At 42.2% G+C, this 13798-nt stretch overlaps 2 protein-coding genes across 6 annotated transcripts in view; one reads left to right on the plus strand and one right to left on the minus strand.

The window, feature by feature from the left end:
• Positions 1–300: 300 nt before the first annotated feature.
• TSLIG2 (tRNA splicing ligase complex subunit 2) lies at positions 301–13692 on the minus strand. 4 transcript variants are annotated; one of them, XM_019751692.3, is made up of 5 exons: positions 13456–13692; positions 11286–11452; positions 8246–8621; positions 6145–6219; positions 301–1786 (listed from the first exon to the last, which is right to left on the minus strand). In XM_019751692.3, the coding sequence occupies exons 1-4, from the start codon at positions 13552–13554 to the stop codon at positions 6163–6165; spliced, it is 699 nt and encodes a 232-aa protein (XP_019607251.2). In that variant the 5' UTR covers positions 13555–13692; the 3' UTR covers positions 301–1786; positions 6145–6162. The 4 variants fall into 4 exon arrangements, with proteins under 4 accessions (XP_019607251.2, XP_019607253.2, XP_019607252.2 ...); XM_019751694.3 differs by lacking the exon at positions 301–1786 and having other exon boundaries at positions 3137–6219; positions 8246–8368; positions 8495–8621; XM_019751693.3 differs by lacking the exon at positions 301–1786 and adding an exon at positions 3137–3845.
• Positions 13007–13798, plus strand: part of TGFBRAP1 (transforming growth factor beta receptor associated protein 1) — a 68382-nt gene continuing 67590 nt past the window's right edge. Inside the window, exon 1 of one of the 2 annotated variants that reach the window (XM_074332477.2) lies at positions 13007–13234. The gene's annotated coding sequence lies outside the window, so the exon portion shown is untranslated. Of the gene's footprint in view, positions 13235–13654; positions 13793–13798 lie in introns of those variants that run through there. The other variant, XM_088795963.1, reaches the window with a different exon arrangement.

The raw sequence follows: 13798 nt of genomic DNA on the forward strand, positions 1-13798 counted from the left end.
CAATGGCCTCGAGGCTTACCTGGTCCGACGGGAGGTGGATCCAGCTGGTTGTCCCTTGTCCCTCTCAGCGGGTCCAGCTGGGGAGGCACGGGCCGCGGCTGCCCGGGAAAAGCCGGTCTGCGGTCCGCCAAAATCGTCGGGGTGCGCCTACACCCTTCTCAGGCCTCCCGTGGCTCCGTGGCCCTCCTCTCGCCCCACACAGGTGGCACAAGGGGCCAGCGCGATTGGGTTTCCCAGTCAGGGAAACAAAATGTTGCAGAAAAGTGGCAAGGACCGAGAGACTCAAGTGGCACGCAGAGATCAGGGAGAACACAGCTTTATTACGCCAGCGGGCTCAGCACCTCAGCAGGATTGTTCCCAACCACTGAGCACTTACTGGGGTCAGGCGCTTTGTTTTATAGGGTTAGGCCTCCGGGTTGGGGGGGAAATCTGGCCGGGGTGCCGGGGAGGTCCGTCACTAGAAGCTGTGATCACTCAACATTGCTTTGACAGGGAGGCCTCTAACTCTGGTGCCCGCCGGAGACAGCTCTGATAATAAGGTATGGGAGGAGGAGGGGGATGGAGCTCCTAGCACGGCCCGCCGGAAAAAACCATCCCGACACGGGGACATCAGGACACTGATTTAGGGCCTAAGCAGCCTCCTGGGGAACTGCCCCCAACCCTGCAAGTTATCGCCACCTGGTGGCACTTCACCTCAGATGTCACAGCCCATTCTTCTGTCCTATCAAGTCAGCTACCTCAGGAGGAAGAGAATGGGTGAAGACCAGTGAGTTGGTGAGCATGGGCCCACTGCTACACTTCATTTCTGCGTGTTGAGTCCTCTGATGATTGGATGACCATGATGGTGGATAAGGGACTCTGTTTAGTCTCCAGATGGTAGTTACCAGCAATACTGCGTAGAGGGAACGTAGTTCTCTATCCAGAGTAGGTGGCTAAGTCAGTAAGAACCAAACACTGCCCCTTCCATGGGAGAGGCTGTCCCATATTATCACCTGCCATGGGGACAGTGCCACATCAGGGACCCTGTTTTTGTCTGCACTCCTGGCAGATGTGGCACTCAGCAGTGACTGTGGGGGGGGTCAAGCTTGATGAGCGGAAGCTATAATGCTGAGCCCATGCATCACCTCCACATCTGCTGTTATGGCTTTGCTTACAGTCAGACGAGGATGGTCTCTTAATTTTATTTTATTAACAAATCAATTGCCAGAGAGTTCTAGCAAAGAATATTAAGCTGAAAATAATTTGAAATTGTGTTCATGAATGGTTTATGAAAAAATGTCAAACATGTTGTAATCTCCCTGCATGGCCTTCTCTCCATCAGACAAATCAGAGAAAAAGGAGCTGATCTTACAGGTGCACGCCCCCACCTGGCTGCACAGGTGGCGGGGACATCACAGAGTGCCCCGGGCTCCTTACAACTTTCCTGCAAAGTAAAAACCATAGCTTCAAAAAAGCAAACTTTAACAATTCCAATTACTAATATAAATCAGCATTGGTTCCAGATCTTATAAATCCAACTAAGAACACACAGAAACAAAGTGTGCTCCTCAACCGTCCGTAATTTCAAGGTGGCCACTCCAGGAAGAGTGATCCAAACCATGGGCCCTGACTCAGCTCCTAGGAAAAACATAGACACAAACAAGAGCAAGTCCATAGAATCTGTGCATCTAAGTGAAGGCAGGGCTACGGGAAGAGAAGGCAGCACCACTCGTGGCAACCTCACAGGCGGGCGACGGAAACTGTTCTGTGACGAAGGCAAGGCACATCCAACCAGAAGATCCAAGACCTGGAGAGAAGAGACAGGAACCAGAAAGGAAAGAAATGAGGCAGCTACTCAGTGATGCTTCCCCTACAGGCACGTGTTTGTTCTGGAAATGGAAGAACGACATTTTCCTCTCAATTGTAGGTGTGCAAACAAAACTTTCAATGATCTTGGCTGCTAATTACCGTGTTTCCCCAAAAATAAGACCTAGCTGGACAATCAGCTCTAATGTGTCTTTTTGGAGCAAAAATTAATATAAGACCCAGTCTTATTTTACTACAGGAACCAAACACTATTTGCTATTTATAGTAAAATAAGACCAGGTTTTATATAATATATGATATAATATAATCTAATATAAAATAAAATAATCGGGTCTTGTATTAATTTTAATACAATTAAATTAGCCCAGGATCTGATTGTTCTGTCAGTGTTCAATCCCAAGATACACTTATCTAAAACAGAGATCCGAACACTTCTAACTCCGTCCTCAAACACCTCTAAAGCCATGACTGTGTTCAGAATTAAAACCACCTTTTCATCCTTTTTTCTTTAACGAGCCTGTCAGTAACAGTGCAAATCTTCTATTAGCCTCCTGAAAGCTTTCCATAGCTGTCTCCCCTGAAAATATCATCTTTACAAAGAGGCCTTTCCTAACCCCTATATTTAAAGCAGCTCCACACCCTACCCTCCTGTTCCTATTCCGTGATTAAGCTTGATTTTCTTTCTGTCCGTTTTGCATGGTCCACTTGCCTGTTCTCTGGAGGAGCAGTAACCTAACTAATTCAAATCTTTATCTTCTTTCTGCCACAACTGGGAAGACAACTAAGCTGAATAACAACTGACAGAGCAGAGCACTTCAGTTAGTAAAAAGCACTTTGGTAAAAAAAAACTCTAAATCGAAGTATGATTTTTTTGTGTGTGTCTTCTCCAGACAAAAAATGAAGGCTCTACTTTTTAGGTTCAAGGTAGGTTACCTGAGGCTTTTCCAGGTTAATTCAGAGCTTCACTATCCAACATTAAGACACTAAGATACCAGTTTAGAAATTAAAATTTTAAGATCACCCCAAACACAAGTAAACCCTCAACTGAATCTCGTTTGTCTTAGTTGGTTAAGAAAGCTTCCCAGGGATGAAGTTCGGGGGACTTGTTTGCATCTCTCCGAGCGCAGTGGCAGTCAATGTGTCAGCCTCTGTAGCATCAGGATGTCCAACACCAGGCCACTCTAGCCACTCTCCCCTTCACAGCTGGGGCCCCAAGATGTGGCTGGACTGTGGGAGTCACGCCTGACCCCAATCAATCCAGGTACAGAGGGTTTTAGTATAAAAAGTGACACATTTCAATTATCATTTACGCAAATAAAAAGAAATCAAGTCATTAGAGTATTTTTCCATTTTATTTTTTTTACGAATGACAAACCTACTCAATTATTTTATTCAGTTTATTTAAATAAGGATAAGGCTACTTAAAAGGCTTTTTACGTACAAAAAAAATGTACATTACAAGGTTAAACTTTCTGTACTGAATTACAAAACCTGCACAAGCATTTAATAAAAGAGCACACTTAAAAACATTCTGACCATTTTGTAGCCTGTAAAAATCACTGAAGTTCCACAGTAGTAAATAGAGGAAGCTCTTACATACATATAATTTAATCTACTGGCAGTTTTACTTAATGTAAGTTTTAAAAAAGGTCATTGCTATTGAATGAGTCTCTATATCAGTTTCAGAACCGTCTCTCAAAACTTAAGTCAACCAAGTATTATTCCAAGTAATAATTACAATTCTGAAGAACTTTAATGCTAGCAAAAATGTTATGGCCTCATAGTAGTAGTTGAACCAACTTCCCAGAGTACCTGGATGCGGTCAAGTTAACAAAGCTGGTTTGGTAAACTGCGGCCTTTACAGCCCTGGGAAGCAATTCAGTGCCCTGGGGCTGAAGGGCCTTGAGACCCTCCAGAACTCACGCAGCAGTCTCTGATCCCTCAGGTGGAAGAAGACTGGAGTCGGCCTATCTTCACCCCCCAGTGAATGAGCAGAGCCAAGCAACAGGACTTGCAAACCTAATCCTGAAGCTTAGGACCTATAGAAAGGAGGAGGGAGATGGAAGCAAAGAAAGTAAAACTATGGCAAAGGAGGCTAAGAACAAGGAAAACAGGGAACAGAGAAGGAGAGGAAGGAAAGAACAAGACCACCTGCCAGTGACAGGAAGTGGTAAAGAGCCTGTAACTATACCTCCGAAGCCACTCACTGAGTCGAATGCCATGCACTCGCCTACCCCAATGATCAGAAAAACTGGCTTTATTGGAATACGAAATCAAGAGCAACAACAGGAACCATGTTAGTGAGTAGAGAGTATTCCAAAGTTGCCAGCCATTCAAACCAAGTCCTTTTCAACTTCAAAGCTCACGAAAGCAGCACTCCAAAGCCTAAGGTGCCCAGCACTTCAGCTTCAGACCCCCATCATTCAGCAGGCTTCACTATGTGGAGAGAGACATTCGAGACAAGCTGTATGTACAGACGCAGAGAAGGCACAGCACTCTGACATGCTGGTATGTGCGACACGCAGAACGGGCTTTAGCACTTCTCCACATTTCTAACACAAAAGAGCTCAAGAATATGCTGCTATATGAGCACTGATTCTGAATGTTCATAATATAAACTTCAATTTGAAGCAACAATGTTACCCAGTTCAGCTGTTATTACCAACCTACTTTGTAAGCTAAATATATAAATTAAAAATTAATTTTGAGTACCTAAAAGTAAGTTTCTACTGACTTAAAATTGTCAAATGGCTAATTCTCTCTTAACTAAGAGAGAAATGCAGGTGAAAGCAGAAGGGACAACTGAATCTACAATATAATTTGTCATTCTACCCTAAAATCTGCACTTTAAACAATCTCCTTTAACATATAGTTATGTATAGGGTTACATTTTTCCTTCAATAATATTACATCAGTCCTGCAGATAATTATATATGTAACAATTTCCTGTAACGTTAACAATTTATGCAACACTAAGTATGATTCAATGTTGTCTTGATTCAACCTGTACAGATTTACAGTCTGGATAAAGACAGAATGGCTAAAATCTATAGGGTTAAAAGTTTTAGTACAGTACTTACCTGCAAGGCTGAGTTAATATTTTGTAAGGCTGTTCAATAGCTGAACTAAAATGCTTGTTTTACCAAATCAAAAGAGGAGCGAGGCTGCTCTAAAAAGTACTGACAAGGCAGCTACCAGTCATACACGGGATAAAGCATAAAGTATCCTTTCACTGGTTAGAAACATAGAGCAGAAAAGTGGACACGAGAAGTCACGAATATCAGGTGCACCCTATTGTCCCACTGACTTCCATACAGTGGAAATGACAACCCCACTTTAACACACACACAAAACCTTAGGAGATAACTTCTGTGGGTGACAGGCCTGTGGGAAGCGGTCCAGCTGGTACCTTTCTACGCTGTCACTCTACCAACTGACTTCAGTATTTCTTCTTCCTACTCCTCATCACGCTGAACTCCCCCCTCACTGCTACATTTCCTGGACTCCCTGAATTTCTCGAATTCTAACCCCCTCTTCCTATTCTCTAAACTTTCTGCCAACAGGCACCACCTCTGACATGATTACTTTGCCTAAAGTCAGCTTTGTTACGCTCATAGGAGGGAGAGATACCTGAGTTCAAAGAGTGAGATCACAGACTGCTCATGAAAAGAGGAGGCAGGACTGCTGCCATGACATAACACTCTAAAGGGTGGACCAGGGGCGAAACTGACCAGTCACTCATAATTCTGTTATGACTTCAGGGAAGGAGCGATAGCAAGCATTTCCCTCTGGATTTTTAGGGGAAGAAGCAATGTAAGCACTTAAAGACCAGCAATCTCATCTGTATACTCTGAGTAATTTATTGGCAGCACTGCAAATACGCTTTTCTTGGGGAACCTCGAGGATGAGTCTGGCAGTATTTACTAAAATCCTGTGATGAACTGTTACATTCTTTTGCTTGGGTAAAGGAAAATTATGAACTTCTAAAATATTTGAGTTTTAAAAAAAAAATCTCAAATTTCCTCAAAGACTGAAACAGACTAATGAGAGTAATTCCTAAAATTCATTGGATGCATTTGACCAGACTTGTAGCTACTGATTTGACTAGGGTCAATATAAATGACTTATACTAAGCCATTCATTTAAAAAGAGATTCTTTCCTAATCAGCGAATGAAAGGCAAGAATTTTTTTTTTTAAAGGGAGGAACAGAAAGGAAAGACTTTATTATGAACCTAATTTTAAATCTCTTAAGAAAATTCCACAATAATCAAGATCTCTGTAAATACTGTCAATATATGTGACCTTGTTTGAAAAACTACAGTTACAATTATATTTACATTTTTGGAAACTTTCCTTCACGGCCATGTAACGTGCTGTATCTTCCTCTTTGCTTCTGGGGGCTTCAGGTTATTCTGAAAAGAAATGAACAGAAATCAGTTTATACTTGCAAAAATGTCAGAGAATAACTAAAGCGAACATTTTAAACCACCCAGTTTAGTACAAATATACGAATGGTAGATCACTGCTGCCATCTGGTGGGAAAAGATTTTAGGAAGAAAAGATTTTAGGAGCTTAGGGAAAAAAGCAAGCCTCCCCAGGACTCCCATTTTCCGCTGAGCTTGTCTGCATATTAGAATCACCTGGGGCACTTACAAACATGTGCAGGCCTGGGTCCCAGCCCCCAGAACCAAGTGCATCAGCACCCACAGGAGGTGGTGGAGACGAGGCTCCAACCTCGTCTGGGCTTTTGGAAGCTTTTCGGGATACCCAAGGCACACTCAGAGCTGAGAACTGCTGCCTGCTCACAGCCACTTCCTCCCTGCCTAGCCCATGTCCTCCCTCAGTCTCACTTCCCTAGATCTTAATATGAGCCAAGATTAAAAAGAAAAAAAACATACCTCTGAAAGAGTAAAAGTTTTCTGAGTGGAAAACTGCTTTCTATAATAAGAGACTGAAAAACAATACTGGAAGCTCACTCCTTATTGTAACATGTGAAGTATGGATTCTTCTTGCCACTCCTACCCGACACCTTCCTCCTTCCCACACAGGAAACCGAAGTAAGAGTGGAGGCAGCAATGTCCTAAGAAGTGCACACTCTGGGGCCAAATGGACCTGAATTCAAACTGCAGCCTGGCCACTTATTAACTCTGGAACCAGGACAAGTTTCTTTCGATTATCTAAGCTTCTGTTTCCTCATCTGGGAAATGGGAATAACTACTGTGTCCACTTCACAGGGTTGCTAAAAGGATTCAACCAACTAATATAAAACTTAGGGCTGGTCAGATACACAGTAGCTTTGTTTTTCCAGGGTCTACTATTTTAGAATGTCTGAACTACTCTGCGTTTTGATCTCTTTGACACACAATTCAAAGATAATAAAGCCAAAGTATATACTACAGGAATGTGCTATACACTGAATGTATGTGTCCCCTCAAAAGTCAAATGTTGAAACCGAACCCCCAGTGTGATATTGGAGGTAAGCCTTTGAGGTGATTAGGTCATGGGGTGGAGTCCTTATGAAAGGGATTAAGGTCTTTGTAAAAGAGGCCCCAGAGAGCTCCCTCTCCCTTTCCGCCATGTGAGGACAAAGGGACAGGCAGCAGACTCTGAAACAGGAAGTGGTCTCACCAGACACTGAATCTGCCAGCGCCTACATCTTGGACTTCCCAGCCTCCGGGACTATAAGAAATGAATGTTTGTTGCTTAAGCCACCCAGTCAATGGTATTTTTTTGTTGTAACAGTCTGAACGGACTAAGACAAGGAATAAAGGCTATATGTTTAAAAGGTGAAATCACTTTTCTGAGGAGCTTAGGGAAGGACTAGATAGATACAGAGATAGACATATCGTCTCATAAATTAAACTCTAAATAAACTGTGTAATTGTACCAAATTTGCCAGCTTATGAAATCCAAGCACCCAAATGCTTAAGTATAGGAGAGCTCAACATAGCAGATCCTCCTGAATGTCCTCTATTCCTTCAAGAGGAGGGACAGTTGAGGGGCAGGGGAGGCAAATGGTAAATCCTAAAATTCTAGTGTGGTTTTAAGGTAAATGCATAATAGACTAAGGTGGAGCTCTGAAATGCTACTTAATAAATGCATGACCCTGGACAAATCACTTAATGTTCTGAACCTTGCTAACAAAGAATGTTTCTCTCTTTCAGTTTCAAGATAATTAAAGGATCTAAATAAGAAAAATCTAGGGAAAGTGCCTACAAAACCCTGTTTACACATTTTAAACAGAAAAAAAATTGAGTGCACTTTAAAAAACATTAGTTTATCATCACAGATTTTTAAATTCCCAGGTCCTAACACGTGAGAAATGAGATGTAAAAATACGACAGATCATACACAGGTTTAAGAACAGCCTGCATCGCAGCCAAGTGCTCAGGGTTTTCGTTCTCATCTCCTACTGGCAAGAAAATACCCCCCACTCACCACAGCCTCGGCTTCTTCTTTAGGAGCAACTCGCTTTAACTTCACTGGAGTGGTTCCAACAGGGGACAACGGCGGCGACTTCACAGGGCCCGAAGGATTTTTCCTATGCGTTAAGTCATGGTTCTGTTTAGTGTCATTATTATTGTGTTCCATTTTATTGTTCGTAGGCAAATTGGAAGACAAAATTAGGGGTGAAACACCTGAAGAGGAATTTGATAATTTTCGAAAGGCATTACTGGTAAAGCTTGCCTGAGGGGGAGGCTTGAGTCGATCATTATCCCCATTCTCTGTCTTTTTCACTTTTATGCTTGTACTTGTTGAACTTCCATCAAACACAATAAGGGGTCTTTTCCTTAACCCGTCCACAGGGCTGCTCCTGAAATCAAAGAGACGTGTTCATAAAAAATACCACCTGGAGTGGCCAAGCAGTTCAGTAGAATGCAAAGTTAAAATAACCAAAAAAGTTGTACTGATAAGACTAAGTTATTATAAGTAGGACTGCTGGAAATGAAATTTTCTATGTTCCCTCTAAATGAAATAGTAATTTTCTAGTGCTTTAAAGTTTAAGTACTTACTGACATGAAACTTCAAGTTAGCTTTACTGTATATACAAGCTAGTTATTTTTAAAATGTCAATCGACCAACTAACCCTAGAACTTACAGCGGAATTTCATAGTAACTAAAAACTAACAAGACTAACAATAGTGGCAGCCTACAATGAGTCAGAACATTCTGTTCCACTCATCAAAGGTCTCTGAAGTCAAAGCATTTTTTCAACTAACTGTAACACGCATAATTTTCATTTTAAAATTTAACAAGTCTTCATATTTAGCTTCTAAAAACCTCATTTCCACTCATCATAGAGATAAGTAATGAAAGTATTCATTTGTTCATTATTCATTATACCTGAAGCCAAACAATATATATATGATAAAAATCTTTTAATTAAACAAGTGAAAAGAACATGAGCAGGAAGAACACTGCCACCTTACTACTCAAGTGTGGTCCAGGGACCGGCAACAGCATCAGCATCATCTTGGAGCTTGTAAGAAATGCAGAGTCGGGGCTCAATCTGTACTGATTCAGAACCTGCCTTCTAACCAGGTCCTACGATTGGCCAAACTCACCAATTCTTGAGACACCACTGAACATCATTTGATAGAAGATGAAAAATAAGCTCATCATACACCCACTGCCATCGCAGGAGGGAAACAGGACTTAGGACTTAGAGCAGGGTGCATCAGCTTGTGAGAGTTCAATCTAAGATTTGAGAGGCACATAAAGTTTGAGAAGCACTGCACTAATGATCTGGTCCTAGCTCTGTGTGACCCGGGGCATGTCATAACACTTCTCTAGAGGTCAGCTCCCTCGAAGACATCATAAGCAACACCCCATGGTCTCTTAGATCCTGCTGGCTTTAATGCTGATACAAGAGTCATATTGTGATTTTTAAAATGTGGAACCAAAGTTCCTTTCCAAAAAAATATTGAAGGACTAAAAGGGATTATCATATGATGTACAACAGTATTGAAAGTATTGAAACACTTAGGACACTGTGCTTAGGACAATGTGCTTGAATGTGCAGATCAAGAAGAAAACATTCTTAGTAAGAATCAACAAAAGTAAAGATACGTACAGCATCAACCACACAGCTATGAAAGTTAACACTAATACATAGCTTGTACCAACACGTAACCATCAAGCTAAAATGATGCTCGATGGAAACTGAATATGTTTCTGATCAAAAGTGAGGCTGTACATGTAATGACTTCCCAAAGACTATAGGCATACACACAGTACTCTTCAACTATTCTAATACTTGTGGAATAATCTCCCTACCATGAGCTTTTCCTCGTAACTAGAAATTAAAACCACCAGTCAACTCAGAGTTAGCATTCTCCCACTGTCTCTAGTGCACTGCCTATGACAGTACCTTACAAACAGAAGGCCCTAAAAGGAAACTCAGTAATTTAATCAATAGCATCCACTTGCAATAAAGGACACAGGAAAAGAAATAACTTATCCACTTAGGGATCTTAGGACACTGTCCTCATTAACCAACCAACTACATTGATCAATCAAATGTAACTTTCTTTAAAAAAGGAAATTCATTTGCTTATAGTTTTATAAACAATTTCCTAAATTTAAAAAATTTTAAATAGTGTCCCTGAAGCTATGACTGTCTTCATTTCTATTACTATTCAAAGATCTTAAGAGTTTTATTTGACTCCACTTCTTTTTCACAATTCAGCATATCTTGTAGGCTCTACCTCCAAAATACACCTAGACTCCCAAGAACTTCTTACCAAGCCCACTACTACTACCTCAGCTACATTCACCACTGTCTGTTGCCTGGATTACAGCACAGCCTAACTGGTTTCCCTTAAATCAATTCTCAGTACAGCAGCCAGCATGAGCCTGTTAATATGGACATCAGCTGGTGTCATCACTCTGCTCAAAATTCTCCACGGGCTTCTCAGCTCAAGAATAAAGCCAAAGCTCTCACAATGCCTTATAGAGCTTTACAGAATCTGAAAAACAATCTCTATTCACCCTCAATAAACCTCTTCCCCATTATTCTGATTTTCTCTACTCCTGCCCTGATGGCCTCTTCATTGTTCTTGGTATATGACAGGCACACTCCTGACCCAAGTTCTTGTATTCTGCCTGGAATGCTAGCTGGCTCTCTACTTTCTAGAGGTCTCTCTACTGAAATGGCATTTCTCAGTGAGGTTGTTCCTGGTCACTTTACCTAAAACTGTAATTCCTCTCCCTGGTTTACTTTTCTCCTTAGCATTTGTCACCGTGTAACATACTATATATTTTACTTAACTTTTTTTTTTTTTATGTTTCTTCCAATTAAAATATGAGCACGGAAATTTGTCAGTTTTATTCATGTTATACATACAGTGCCTGATGCTAAATAAATACTTGTTGAATAATTAAATTTTTTTAACCTACGATTACCTGGGGGAAAAAAGAGAAACAAATTTGTTTAGTCATACAAGATAAGAGGTCATACAAAACCACTGAAAAGTACCTTTTAGTCTCATTTTTTAGCTCATGTTGCTCTCTTTTCTTTTCCATCATTTTCCCCCATCTATTCTTTGGCAAATCTCTCTGAGGCAATGGTATTGCATGCTGAACATAAAGATCAGTAAGATTGTCTTTGTTTATTCTTACGTCATTTTCAACAGCTATGTTCTTCTGTGGAAAAGGAAATAAAAGTAATTTCAAAACAACATCCTTCAGTTTAATAACTAACCAACTACTTACCTAACAAGGCAAAACACTGCTGCTTAAATAACAAATTATAAAACTATTTTCACAATTAGACACATGCTTAAGGGTCCTATATAATACTGCAAGAAGCAGTATCATCGTAAATAGGTTAAGCCTGTAAATACTAGGTTCAGCCTCATCTTAAAGATAATGGTCATATGTCCTCAGTGTGACAAGGACTGCTGTCCACAACTGCTTAGTCAACATACCAGGCAATGAGTACTTCCAGTAGCATCATCTTAATCTATGAAGGGAATTGAAAATGGGGGACTGCCTGGAGAAAACAGACAAGAAAAAGAAAGCTAACAATGATAACAATTAGTACATTTTCTCAAAAAAAAAAGAAAAAAAAGGTTATCTAGAGTGTTACTATGATGATCAGATCAGTGAGCTGGAGGTCTCATCCTGCATGCTATTTCCCATGTTTCGTTAATACTGCTCTTAAATTGAAGTTAGTTAATTAACTACCAAGATTTCAAATGGTCCTACGAACGGAAGCTGCAGTCCCCTTATCGATGACGTTATGATTAACAGTACATCACTAGAATAACCCGCCTGTCATGTTTTCACCAGTCCTTTCAAGTAGCTTCCAGTCATTGTCCAACCACCCCTCCTCACCTCATTCTCCCTCACTTTCCAGTCTGTTCTCAACATCATGGCAAACAGGTAGCACAAGGCACAGTAGTTACAGATACAGAGTTTGGATTTAGGTTTATGAGGATGGAAATGAGATCATGGGTTCTTCAACTGCAATTCAGAAAGGCTTGTAAACATTGAACTCACAAAACAAGTCCAATCTATGTCCTATGATCAACTTACACCGATGCCTTTTTTCTTGCAAAACTTGAAATTTTACTTTTTCTCTCTCTTATACTAGACAATCCTTGATTATCAATGTTCACCCTGTATTCACTCAGAGGCATGCGAAAACCCTGGGGGTTCGCCTGGACAACATTCCCAAAGAAGTCATGGACACATTCATTTGGAAAGCACTGCTCTCAGGCAGAGGTGCTCACTCAAACTGGTCCCTGGAGCAGCAGCAGCAAGAACTTGTTAAAAATGCAAATTCTGAGGCCACATCCCAGACTTACTGAATCAGAAACTCTGCGTATGGAGCCCAGCAACCTATGCTTTAATAAGCCCTAGGGTGATTCTGATGTACCTCAAGTCTGGCAAACCAGAGGTGAAAGGTAACTGACATCATTAAAATAACCTACTTAACAGAAGAGCTTGAAGAAATTAGAGAGAGATCAGAGTACAGTATTGAAGGGAAAACACAAGAAAAATAACAAACATGCTACATAAAAAACCCCAAGGAAACGTTCAGCAATACTCTACCACTTTAAACAAAACTTATCCCTTTTTTGTCTTCTTTTTCATCTACCACCAGAGGCTGAAAAAGAGCAAACGCTACACTGATAGCCAGGAGCCCCGAATGCTGTGTAATTTACCGCATCTACCGATGGTGTGACCACAAATAAGTCACTTCACCTCTCCGGGACTGTTTCCTCTTCTTTAAACGAGGTGAGAGTGTGGAGAATGGGCGATTTCTCCGAAGCTTTCCAGCCCTGACAGTCCCTGATTACTGCCCTTCGTTTCCATTTTTCTACGATTCTGCCCCAGTCCCTTTTGCTCAGGCCCTTGCTCACACACAGGCCGCGGACGCCGCTTAGGACTCCTCTTTCCGAGCCAGCAAGAACCCAAACGGTAAGTCCGAATCCCCAGGAATTTCTGCTATGTTAACGACATCTCTTTTCCGGATGGGGGCGTGGGGAGACCTGGTCAGTGGGTCTGTGAGGGGAGGAGTGGCGTAACGCCAGCGCGAGGAGCGACGGCGGCGGGCGTGTCCGCCACCACTGAGGCGATTTGGGGCGGCTCCGGTCCGAGCACCTCTCCCAAGCAGGCCCACCCGCCCCGGCACGCCTGACCTGCTCAAGCGTGAGCAGAAGGAACTCCTGGGACAGCAGCTCCGGGTGCAGCAGCAGCTCGGAATCCGTATAGCTGAGACCGCCCACGTCCCCCGCCATCGTCGTCGCCAGGAGACCCCGGCCGGCTACCCACAAGGCTCAGCAAAGGAAGAGTCCCGGAAGTGATGCATATGGGCGGGGACTCGAGTGTCGTCACTCTGGGGGCGCCGCGCCTCCTCTTTACCTCGCGCGACCGGCTGGGGGAGGTCGAGCTGGCTTTCGTCAAGGAATGCTTCCCAGGGCGAAAGAAGTGGAAGGGGTGTCTGCGGAGGGAACGAGTGGCATTTCAAGACTGGCAGGAAGA

This window comes from Rhinolophus sinicus, chromosome 2 (assembly GCF_057876585.1).
Source record: "Rhinolophus sinicus isolate RSI-liver-muscle chromosome 2, RSI-T2T, whole genome shotgun sequence".
Lineage (NCBI taxonomy): Eukaryota > Metazoa > Chordata > Mammalia > Chiroptera > Rhinolophidae > Rhinolophus > Rhinolophus sinicus.

Excerpts from the sequence above, each read along its gene's own strand:
- TSLIG2 (XM_019751692.3), bottom strand. The coding sequence starts at position 13,554 with ATGGCGGGGGACGTGGGCGGTCTCAGCTATACGGATTCCGAGCTGCTG. Across the intron at positions 11,453-13,455 it reads TTCTGCTCACGCTTGAGCAG|AAGAACATAGCTGTTGAAAA; the intron begins GTCAGGCGTGCC and ends CCTTTTCCACAG. Across the intron at positions 8,622-11,285 it reads CTAAAAAATGAGACTAAAAG|GAGCAGCCCTGTGGACGGGT; the intron begins GTACTTTTCAGT and ends CTTTGATTTCAG.